The 12,717-nt window shown below is 44.9% G+C and overlaps 1 protein-coding gene across 2 annotated transcripts in view; it reads right to left on the bottom strand.

The window, feature by feature from the left end:
* Positions 1-12,717, bottom strand: part of AUH (AU RNA binding methylglutaconyl-CoA hydratase) — a 162,457-nt gene that overhangs the window by 2,343 nt on the left and 147,397 nt on the right. For both annotated transcript variants that reach the window (XM_004581135.3, XM_058672893.1), the window contains 3 exons: positions 7,449-7,636; positions 6,182-6,232; positions 2,179-2,226 (listed from right to left, as the gene is read on the bottom strand). In XM_004581135.3, coding sequence (XP_004581192.2) covers positions 2,179-2,226; positions 6,182-6,232; positions 7,449-7,636 — 287 coding nt within the window. The remainder of the gene's footprint in view (positions 1-2,178; positions 2,227-6,181; positions 6,233-7,448; positions 7,637-12,717) is intronic.

The raw sequence follows: 12,717 nt of genomic DNA, 5'->3' as shown, positions 1-12,717 counted from the left end.
CCTTGTTTTATGTAATCTTGTTATAAGACTTTTGGTGGGTTGCTTTTTCTTTTTGGGTTAAGGGCTTCCCACATGGACAAAGAATTATGGGATGTCTGAAAGCCACAGTGAGAAGAAACACCCTTGTGCTTTGTACCTAATCAATAAAGTGCTGAGCAGAGTTTTGCTAGACAATTCTTATAAAGCTGAAGAAATCTCTCTCTTGTTATGCAGCGTCTGCATCATGATTAAGTGTGGGAATTGGTCAGACACTTTTTCTGGATCTACAGATCCAGAATTGGCATCATTTCACCGATTCATTGGTGAAACTATTTTTGCCTGGTATCTACTGTTTTGAAAGGCTGTTAATTGCTGATCTCAGCATGTTTTCCAATTAAGACTATTGAGAGTATATATTTCTCTTCATGTGAACTTGGAAAGATGGTGTCCTACTGGATGCGCTTCTGGACTAGTTAAGAAGCCACTTGGAATGCCACACCCCAGGCTGCAGTGCCTGGATTTCAGTCCCAGACTCACTTCTGATGTCATTTGCTGCTAAAGCCCTGGAAAGCAGCAGAGGTCATGGCCAAAGCGGCTGGGTCCTTGCCACCACTTGGAAGACGCAGAGTGAATTCTCTGCTCCCTGCTTGAGGTGATGGCTATAGCGGCTGGGTCCTTGCCACCACCTGGAGGACCTAGAGTGGCTTCTCTGCTCCCAGCTTCAGCCAGGCCCAGCACCGCTCACTGCATTCTGGAGAGCAAACCTGGGGATGGGAGTTTTCTCTGTGTCCTCAGTGACTTTCTTTCTCTCTAATAAACTGAATAACTAAATTTAACGAGGAAAATAACAGCCCCTTTCGTCCAGGTTCTTAAATGTGTGGGTGAAATACTGTTCATCGAATTGTTTATTTCTTTAATATTAATGGGATCAGAAAAGACAGCTTCTCTTGTATTGTTTTATACTAGTATCAGTGATTTTTATCCCTCTCTTTTTGCTTGGTTAGCTTGGTAAGGCCTGTCAATTTTATAGATCTTTAACAAGAAACAACCATTGGCTCTGTTGATTTTTCTGAATCGTTTTCCTATTTTCAATCTCATTTCATTGATTTGTGCTCTAATGCATATTGTTTCTTTCCGTTGGCTTACTTTGGATTTAATTTGCTCTTCTTTTTATAGCTTTACAATAAAGTGGAAGTTTATTGCTCTTAGATCTTCCCTCTTTTCTAATATTCATATTCAATACTAGAGATTTCTCTCCAAACACTGTTTTTTTAAACATCACACAAATCTTGATAAGGTTATATTTTCACCTTGGCTTGATTCAAAATATTTAAAAGTTAACTGAGTATTCTTTGACACATGGTATCCCATTTCATCTCCTGATATATTTGGGCCTTTTTTTTGTTTGTTTATTTTAACTACACTATTATCTGACAGAACACTGCATGCTCTCCGTGATTTGGGACTATGTGTGCTTTGAAGCTGCTAATTGCTTACATGTTGGAATCAATTTAATTCGGGCTATGTGCTCATCAAGAACACACACCGATTTACACAGACAAGCGCACAGTAACACTCCAGACGCTGTTGCTAAGTCCCAGTGCTGCCATGCTTCAACAGAAGCTGATGCAGTTTCTAACTCTCAGGGAAAGTAGACCAAAACTATTTTGCTATTTTAGAAGCCCTAAAACCAAGCTGTATATTTCAGAAAGAAGAAAAAGAAAAAAAAAAAACCAGTTTGTCCCTATGTAGAAAGACCTACTGATTTATACATAAAAAAAGTATAACTTCATCAGTGAACTCTCTCAGTGGGCAGGAGAGAAGGCTTGGAACTTCGGGAAATGTCATCAGACAGTTTCCACCACTGGCACTGCATGGCGGACTCATGCTCCCTGCCCACCTGGTCACCTCTGCACACCAAAGTGAGGGCCAGTCCACATCCCATGCAAGATCACAGAAACCCAGAGGGAGAGGTGAGCAAAAATGCTTCTCAATGATCCCAAGAGCTTTCTAAGTTACGTAGAATACTGTCATCAGTCTGTGGAACTGAATCAGTTACAGGAACTAGTAACAAGAGAATAGCACAGACAACTTGAGCCAGTTTGTAATGATTCTGGAATAGGCATGAGAGTAATTCACTTATACTTTATGCCACATGTAAGGGTGTATCCCCATTCAGTCTGTGATGCTCTTACATACCTGGGCATAACAAGCTTCTTCTATGGCCAACCCTGTGACTAAATCAACCTGAGGATAAAAACACAATTCTTTTCAGAAACACATTAACTTTTAAAAATACATGCAGCACAAATTCAAACTGAGTAACCCTGCTTCCCACCAAACCAGAACCCTTCATTACAGAACAACAGATTCCAAGTCTGAATAACAGGAAATTCAGACCTTGGTTTCCTGGGTTCAAACCCTGCCCTGACACCCTGGGAGCTGTGTAAGTTGGGGATGGTTATTTAACCACTCTGTTTCAGAGACCCATTTCTCACCAAATGGAGATACGAGGAGGATGAAATGGGTTCATCAAGAGCAACCTTTATGAAGCAGCTAACTGCTAAGATGCAGCTCTGGCTGGTGAGTGCAAGAACCGAGGCTGGGGGCAGGCCAGGCCAGGCTCGGCTGCAGTACCCGTCAGCATACATGTGGGTCAGGTCTGGGGGCAGGTAGGGCTTGGCCAATCTACAACTGCTGGCAGATGCAAGAGTCAATACAGGGTGCAGGCCATGCCAAGCTGGGACACAACACCTATCAGTTCACATTAGGGTTGGGACTAGGGGCAGGCTGCAGCACTCACTTGCAAATGCTGGGGTGAGATGGGCCACGTCAGACTTGGCCACAGCACTCACAGACACATGTAAAATGCCTAGCCAGGAGTGAACCTGTTGGTGGGACTGCAGTGGCTCCCCTGCTGGGTCATTGCTCCCATTGGTGAGCAAGAGGCATAGAACTGAGTGCAGTCCTAGCTAGGCAGGGTTGTAACAATCATCAACTTGTAAGCGAACTGGGTTTAGGAGAGGGCTTGGCTAAGCCATGCCAGGCTTTACTGCAGCAGCCACTGGCAGTGCCAGGACAGGGTGCAAATTGTGTCAGGGTGGCCCATAGCTACCCCTGGAAAGTGCAAGATATGGGACTGGAAGTGGGACCGGTAGAAAAACTGTGGGCACTCCTGTGCTGGGCTGCACACCCCACTGGAGTACATGATTAGGGCTGGGGGTGTACCAGGCTAGACAAAGCAGTGTTACCCATTGGAACACATGTGGACTGGGTTGTGTGTAGGGATGGGCTGAGATCAGTTACAATACCCACAGATGTATATGAGAGCCTGATTGGGATGCAGCATGGACCGGACTAGTCTGCTGTATATACTGGGGCACAAGAACTGGGGCTAGGTGTGGGACTGATGGGGTGAACTTGGGGTCATCCCAGCTAGGCTGCAGTTCCCACTGGTATACGTAGCAGGATGGGTTAGGGTGGGCCATAGCATCCGCTGCTTTGCATACAACATGGGGCTGGAGACAGAACGGACCAGATTCTATAATCACCAGCACATACACAGGCTGATGTGTAGGAGACGGACTGAACTGGATCCTGTACTGGCTAGCACATGCAAGAGTCAGATCTGGAATCACCCCAGGTGAGTTTCCTTGGGGAATTCTCCATCTGGACCACTGGACACAAAACTCTGGCCATGGGGAAGATCATAGGATTTGTGGTCTGACCTTGGACCACAAGCATGTTTCAGAACTGGGCCTCTTTGATTGCTGGTGCCTGTGCAGTGGACAGCATACTCAGATTTACATGGGGACCAGATGGTCAGCTCACTTAGGGTTGCAAAGGAAGTTTTGTGCCATGTCAGACGATGGAGAACAGAAGGGTTGAAAAAGTCTCTTGGCTGAGTTTTGCCAGCAAGTGTCTAGATAAGTGGATGCACTGGGGTGGACTCTGTCAGCCAATGGACCTTGGAAGGACTTTCTCAACCTTGGAACAACAAAACAACTCAAATTCAACATACCGTATGATCCAGCAATAGCACTCCTAGGAATATATCCAGAACACTTGTTCTATGAGAAACCAACATGTACTCCTATGTTCATAGCAGCACAATCAGTAATTGCAAAAACATGGAAACAACCAAAATGCCCATCAAAAGAGGATTGGATAAGAAAGCTATGGTTCATCTACTCCATGGAATACTACTCAGCTATTAAAAAAAACAAAATGCAGTTCTTTGTGGCCAAATGGGCCAAACTGGAAACCATAATGCTAAGGGAAATGAGCCAATCCCAAAAGGTTAAATACCACATGTTTGCCTTAATTTAAGATGATATGATGTTATGTATAACATGTTATGTTTTGAATGTTATATGTTGTGTATAAACTAAAATTGAAGTATAGGTGAGGTGGTCACAGAAGGTGGCTGGGAACCCGCATTTACTTTTAACATATTGGTTACTCATTACTATGTCAATTAGTTCCATAATGATGTAAATTTTTGCTGATGGTATGTTGGAGCTTTCAATTGACTGGGATGATACTCTGCTAGCTCTGTCTTCAGACCAGAGAGGGTATACCTAAGAAGCCGTTGAACTTGACGGGACAATAAGATACTGGACTCTATGTTTGGTATATGCTTGCAATGGGGGAATCTCAACTGAACTTGAGCTGTGGTTATGCAATAAGGTGGAGGAATCCACCATGGTGGGAGGGTTTGGGGAGGGGTGGGGAGAACCCAAGTATCTATGTAACTGTGTCACATAATACAATGTAATTACTGAAGTTAAATAATAAATAATAAAAAAAAAAAAAATCAACAGGGTCTCAGAACTATCAAAACCACTCAACATTGTTCTCCATGTTGGGGTTTCTACAATGACATCAAGTGGACATTGCCCACCCCTGAGCGCTGACATAGTTGTCAGCTGACAGTACGCCCACCTCTCTTCTTTCCCCTCCTCAGATACAGGAGATATGGGAAGAAAAGGAAGATCAGAAGCATTTTTCCCACCCACCTCCCCACAATGCCTCGACCCTCCCCACCCTAAATCAGTGGTCTTCGTGGGCATGCATCCTTGTCAACTATATATAAACAACATCAAAAATAAAATAAAATTATTTTTTAAAAGCAGCTAACTTACTATTGTTACTATTTTCTAAGTATTTACATGGACCAACCAAATACTTTGCAAACATAAAACTGCATTTACTGCTAACAAACTCAATCTCTTCAATTTCTCTTCAGCACAGAAAGACATAGTAACTCCCACATCTGCAAAAAAGTGTCTTTCTCCAAACTTCCCTTAATTCAACCAAAATTTAATGACTGCAGCTAAAAATTCAAAGGAAATGGGTACCCAGGATGCCTCCACTGCTTTTCCTCCCATAGACTTTGGAGTCACGTCCTAGGGTAATCCCTAGGCACCCTACAGGTTCACCTTGTGTATCTGTCTCTTAGCAGAAGGCTCATAGAGAAGTTAACTGCAGAAGAGCTAGACTTAGCTTTGAACTAGTAAGTCCTCCTTGAAAGTTCTCTGTAACATGATAATGATGTTAAGAACACACTTTGAAAGTATTTCCTATAAACTACTAGCCAATAAATCTGTTAGATCAATGCTATATAAAAATGTAAGCATTTTGGGGGGTAGGTACTTGATACAACAGTTAACATGGTCCTTGGGATACCTACAACCCACACAGAAATGCCTGGCTTTGAGTATTTGCTCGGCTCCTGTTTTGGGCTTCCTGCCAATGCACATCCGGGGAGGCAGGTGATGGTTCAAGTACTCTCACTCTGGGAGTCTCAGATTGAGTTCCAGGATGAGGCCTTATTCCTGAAGCCGACCAGGCTACTGCAGGCATTTGGGGAGTGAACCAGAGGATGGCAGGGCTCTGTTTCTCTTTTGGTGTCTTTCAAATAAATATTATGAATCTTAAAAAACCTAACAAGCATGTCATAAGCAGCAGGACATTGGTGGAATTATTTAACTGTGGCTGTGACAGTGAATTAGCAATAATCACCAGCAGAATAAAATCAATGATACAATTAGAAGGAATTTCAATAGCTTTCGGTAATATTAACATTCAAATAGTTCCATTTTAGAGCAATGAAAAGTCAAGTACGCAACTCAATGTGGTTCATTCAAATTAAATTTCCATCATCCACTCCAACAACAGCTTTAAATATTAAGGAACTTACCTCCATTCCTTGATTAATTGCTAATTTTGCCACTCTCATTGCAACAGGTCCCTAAAATGCAAATTATAAGCAAATTTTTAATTACTATTTATACAAACAATGATTTACATCTCAGTAAAACCCAGAAATTCCTATTGCTGGGCTCACAGTACCAGCAACAATGGTTGTGGGGCATTGGATGGAACATTTCTTTACTGAACCTTTCAAATTGTTAATTAACCAGTAATTGTAATAACCATATCAGATTCCACAGTATTGCATCGCACAGCAAGCTCTAGATCCTCTAAGGTCAGCAGGTTAGTTGTAGGTTTATCATTCTTCATTGCTGCTCCCTAGGAGTAGGGGAAAGCAGAGCAGAGACTGTCTCCAGCCCACGCTAGGCAGGGGATACGACGGGACTCGAGCTGGAGATGAGGATCTGGAGATCCAGTGTCAGCCACTTCACACACCGACTCTGCAGCTTTGTTCCATTAGCACCGAGACCCAGCCACCACAAATGTGGATTAAGAAAGATGCATCCCCTAGGCAAGGCTCCCATAGCACAGATAAAGTTCGAGTAAGTCATTTGGAATTGTGCTTGGTCATGGGGGGAAGAGCTACACCCCTGTGCAAGAAGGAAGCACTAGTGTGTGATATGGACACCAAACTTGCTAACCACCCTAGAGAAAAGCCACAATGGCCCAGGTAGAATTTGGTTATTTGATCTTACTTTAAATTTCTAACATATTGTTTAAGGATGGGGAAATGTGATATCAATGTTGCATTTTGAAGTGACTGGTCCTGAATAAAAACACAGGGCAAGCCCTAAATACCACATGCAAAAAAAGATTCTAACCAGTGAATGGAGAGACAGATTAATGCATGAAAAAAGTCATTTTCCCTTAGGTGATTCTTTGACCAATTTGCCCTATCTACATTTCCTTCCCAAGTCCCATGCTTGCCAGTTTTTTTTCCTGGAGGCCACAATTTTTCCAGGCTGCAGCACTTAATGAATACAGGTGTACCTCTCTACATGCGCCCCGTGTGCATGGCACATGCAGGGACCAACTACCTGAGAACCAAGCAAGTTTCAAAAATCAGTATGTTCCTCATTTCCATTTTCATTACCAACGGGAGATCAGAATCCTAATTTTAATTTTGAAAAAAAAAAATCTAAATACTAACACAACACAGGATCCCTAGTTTTACAGTCACCAGGCTCAGGTGTATGAGGTGATGGCATTTTACTCCCTCTGTTATGAAGTGATGAGAGATGAATCACACGCACCTGAGGTAGAAACTCACGTGCCAGGTCCAGGGCCTTCCTGTAGGCAGCGTCACCTTCCTGGTTCTGCTCCAGGACATGGCTGATCAAGCCCACTTCCTTGGCTTCTTGGCCATCCAGCACACGTGCGGAGAAGATGAGCTCTTTGGCCAAGGACATTCCGATGGCGCGGGGTAATCTCTGGGTGCCACCTGGGGTAGAGAGGAGAGGAAGGCCATGATCTCCTACCTTTGAGCTTTAGTAATTCAGTGTTACATCTCTTCACGGAGAAAAATAAATCAGGGACCAAAGTTTACCCGACAAAATTGCCAGCCAGAAAATTATCTCAAAACAGAGCTTTTTAATTCATTAACAAAATAACATCAAAAATTCCTCAAGAGCTGCACAAAGTTGATTGCTGCACCGAACCTGCTGGTAATGTAGCTGGTGTGCTACAGAATTTCACCTGTGGTCCCTCCCAGGTCGGCACCGTGAGGCCAACAGCACTGTGACAGCGCAGTGCCACCCCAAGGGACCAGAGACCCAGTCGCACTGCACTCAGCCTATGCCTCAGCTCAGACAAACTTTACAGATTCTGAAAACTCTAATTCATATGCTTCTAGAGAATTCCCAAGGGTGAATGAATTATAAAGGGCTTTTATTTTAACAAAAATATTGTCCTCAGTGTCCTGATGGACCCGCCCAGCTTCTACTCACTGAAGCTGTTCTCACAAAAATACACTCTCATCCCAGGGCCTGTGGGGAAGAACGACACTCAATGGGGACAGAGCAGACAGTGGATTCTGACGTGGGCACCTACTCCTGTGGGGACTCTGGGAGCCGAGTGATGCCAATCAGAACACAGTGGCACAGTCGCATGAATTAGGGTAAACTTTGGTCATAGTGTTCCTGTAGCAAAAGATGCCTGTTTGTTGCCGAAGTCTAGCTAGCTCTTTGATCGAAGCATCTATTCACTACCGTATTTTCTTGTGATGACAACAGGATCTCACCAAATAATTAGATGAAAGAAAAATACAAAATAATTGCAACACAGGATTTGTGTAAAAAGAAATAATCCTAAAACAGATGATGGCCTGCCCTGGGTATCCATGACCTGAAACCAGAGGAGCAGTAAATCGCCCAGATTCAGAAGAAAACAAGGCAATTCCCAGAGCCCAGCACCCACACATGCCCCCCTCTACCTCTGGATTAACTTAAAAAGGTGGGTTGGCTGCTGGTGGGTACCAGGCCGGGATCGTCTCCATGCTCAGAGCCCCGATTCCAGCCACTGCATACACGTGGTGGCCTCTCCTTGGGCGGCCAGTGCGCCATTTGGTGCCTGACTCCGCCTGCTGGCCTCTCGGCATCTAGCTCTGGGGGTTTTGGGGCTTTGAATTGCTGTTTAGGTAGCTCCATGTTAAGTCCACTGTATGTCGGGGATGTCAGTCAATCCTAAAGACTCCCCACAACAGAGTAACTTTTCCTTTGAAGGTAAGCGAGGGTAATGAGACCTGGTAGGTTGGAGGAGAGGGACCAGATGATCTTTATGGACAAGACTGATATACTAAACTCCTTTAAATCCAGTGTTGTACTTGTAATCACTGAACAATGCTAACCACCGAACACCAGTCGATGCAAAAGCTAAGGCTTGGGGCTTGTCTAGAGGGCCATATCCTATTACCTGACATGATGATGCATTAGGAGACAGGTCACATTAGGCAGGGCCATGACATTAAGTAGCACATGAGAGAACCATTTCCAGGGGTAGATTCTGTGGGGGATGTGTGGTTCGCTCAAGAGTTGAGGTGATGATGGTCTAAGCTAGGTGTGACCAAGGACCCTGCCATCACTCACGGGTTAAGAAATCCACAACAGTCTGGACTGGTCAAGGCAGCAGCACCCAAATGTGCATCCTGAATAGGGTATGGAGTGGGCTGGGCTGCAACATTCACCAACTCATACAAGGCCAAATGGAAGGCCAGACTATGCCGGGCACTGGCCTAAAACCCAATAGCATGTATGAGAACTGGGTCTGGGAGTGGGTCAAGTGGAGGAACTTGGGAAACTCCCCTGGAGGGTCATAGCTACCACTGGTGAACACATGGTCCAGATCTGGGGGTCGGACAAGCTGGGCAAAGTAGCTCCAATGGCTGGCTAATGTGTGAGTTGGTAATAGAACAGAGTAGACCGGGCAGGACTGAGCAATCCTTAGCCTAAAAGCAAAATTAGAAATCAGGATGGAGCATAGGTCATGCCGAGTTAGGTTATAACACCTACTGGTCTGCATGAGCCAGGGACGCTAAGCCACAGCATCTAAGGTAGGGGCCAGGACAGGTGAGGGGCTGAGCCAAGCTGAGTCAGAGCAACCACTGGCATGCACGCAATCTATGGTTGGGAACAAGCCTGGTTGGGGAGCTAAGAGGACACCCTAGCTGGGTTGAGGTTCCTACCAAGGAGAATGTGGGCTGAAATGGGGGCTGCGTTCTGATCAGGATACGGTTGTAGTTTCACTTAGCACAAGTGTGGACTGGGACTGGATGCACCAAGCTGGGCTAGACTCCAACACCATCTTGTGCTCTGAAGGACCAGGGTAAATATGAGATGGACTAGGCTAGGTCTCAGCCCCTACTGAGCCATGTGTGAGCTATATGTGGGTATGGATGAGCTGTGGCCGGGCTGAAACATCCAACAGTAAGAACTAGATTGGGTTGAAGGCCAGTCAGGAAAAGCCACTGTTCCTACTAGGACAGGAGGTGAACTGAGTAGGGCTGGCTCATGGACACCCTGGTATGTGCGAAATCTGGCATTGGGAGAGGTTCTGATGGAGGAGCCTGGGCAACTCCTCTGGCAGGACACAGACCCTGCGGGTAAGCGCAGGAGGCATGATATGAAACAGCCCAGAATAGGACATGGAAAGTTTCCCACTGGCATACATTTGGCACGGGTCGGGGGCAGACCAGGCTGAATCAGTTCACATCATACACTGGCAAATCCGAGCACCAGAACAGAGTGTGGGTTGAGCCAGGTTCGGTCGTGACAAAAACCAGTACACACTACGGAATGCCAAGGTGAGGTGACCTGTACCACATGTGACCGCAGTGCCCAACCAGCACATATGAGAACCAGGAAGGGAGGTGGCAGAGCTGGGAGGGAAAATATGGGAGTTCTCCCCTGCCGGACAGCTACTCCCACTGGAGAGCAGGAGTTGGGATGGGGGCAGACCAGACTAAGCAGGGCTACAACACCTGTGAGCCTCATATGGACTAGATCAGGGAAGGACCAGGCTGGGTTGATTGTTCCTACTGATGCAAACAAAATTAGAGTGGGTGAGTGTTGGTTGGGCTTAGCCACAGCATCAGCTGGTAGGAGCTGGCACTGGGGGCTATTTCTGTCAAATTAAACTGTAGAACCACCTGGAGAGTGCATAATCTGGGAGTGGGAGTGGCCTAGAAGAGAACTAGTGGGCTCCTCCCTCTTGGGTTACCACTCCCATGGGAGGGCATGAAAATCAGGTCAGGGGCTGGGATGGCTAGACAGAAAGGCACCCAACAACATCTGTGTGGGCTGGAGAGTGGATCTGGTTAGATGAAACTAGGCTTCAATGCCCACTGACATGTATAAGAGCTGAATGGGATGTGGGACAGATTGTACTAGTCTGCTGCACATATTGGCAAACCAGGGTAGGGGGAGGGCCTGGTGGGGGTTATTGTGGGTTGCTATGACTAGGCTGCAGCTCCCACTGGTTTATGTGAGGGCCAAGTGTGCTGGGCAGAACCAGGCTGGACTGCAACACCCATTGGTTCCAGTGGAAGATAGGGCTGGAAACAGAATCGACCCAGCAATCACAACCAGCAGCTGAATGGGGCGATGGACTGTACCAGGCCCTGTGCTTGCTAGTACATACAAGAATCTGGTCTGGGAATACCTCAGACAGACTCAGAACCCTAACCATGAAAAGAAAGAGGACAGAACAAGTCAACCAACCACCTCAGCCATAGATTGGCAGTGAAAAACTGGGCAAATGGAGACTCTAAAATGAACTATGTCAGTCAGCGGATTCTTCAATGACCTCATCATGCTTGGAGTGGCAATTCATAACTGTTGAACTATCAAAACCACTTGAGCAAGACCCTCAGAGCATGCCCCACATCAGGGACCTGGGGTGGGTGGGAGACTGGGTGGGGCTTCTCCCTTAATATCCCCCTTTACCTCAGATCTATGAAAGAAACAAAGCGGAAACAATAGTCTTACCCACTTTCCTGTAGCCCTTAAACCTTTTACCCTAATTAACTATGTAAAGATTGTCAAAAATAAAATTTAAAAATAATAAAACAAACAAGCAAAAAAAAAAAAGTAAAGGCAACCAAGACGAAAGAAAAGAAAACCAAAATAGAAAACAAAACAAAACAAAACAAACCAAACCTATATCGAAGCATGAAAAAAAATAAAAAGGTGGCTGCATGATGTCACCCGGAAATGAAACTCCTCCTGGCAGTCAGCACCAGCCATGCCTCGTAACTGCAGTGAGCACTGCCTTTGCCAGTTTCCACCTTACTTTACCATCCTACACTTCAGACTAATAACCTAAGTTTTGCTTTCCTTTAAAAGGAAAGTGAAAGCATTTTCTATTCACATCACTATGAAAAGTACAGTGGACCGTGAGTTTCAAGGCACATTTCTCTTCTGTAAATGCAGTACATACTGCCAGGTGCCTGAGGAGGGCTGTTACCACTAACACCATATTAAGAACTAGTATTTATAAAATACGGACGCTTAAAAAGAAAAACAAAATTTCAGTTAGTTGGGAAAGGACTTACATTTCCAACAGGCTGTTCTGAAATACAGAGCAATGAATGACACCTCTGGACAATACAGTTATTAGTAGATTTAAACTGCCCAATTACAGATTGGGAGTTTCAGTGTTTACTTGACATGGCAGAAAGGAATGAACCGTTGAGAGATTTTAAACTGTCCTAAGAAGTCTTAGAGTTAAGGGGACAAGTTGTGCAGCCAACATCAGTGATTTCTGATTTCTGATAGCTGGCTGATGAGGATACAGACATAGTAACATTGTGGTTAATTCACAAAATGCATGGATAATGGAATTAAAAAGACACATTTCTTGCTTCTCAGCCTTTCGGTTAAATCAAAAGTAAAAAGACATATTTGCTTTGGTGCAAAGATATTTTGAAGTCCACATGCAGTTTTTTTTTTTTCATAACACACATTCTCCATGAGCTTTCTGAAGATCTCATATATGATCCAGGTAACATTTCCTCAGAGAGCTCGTGAG

The sequence above is a fragment of the Ochotona princeps genome, chromosome 14 (assembly GCF_030435755.1).
Source record: "Ochotona princeps isolate mOchPri1 chromosome 14, mOchPri1.hap1, whole genome shotgun sequence".
Taxonomy (NCBI): Eukaryota; Metazoa; Chordata; class Mammalia; order Lagomorpha; family Ochotonidae; genus Ochotona; species Ochotona princeps.
Note: the sequence above shows the minus strand (reverse complement) of the source record. Positions and strands in the feature narration are given on the sequence as shown.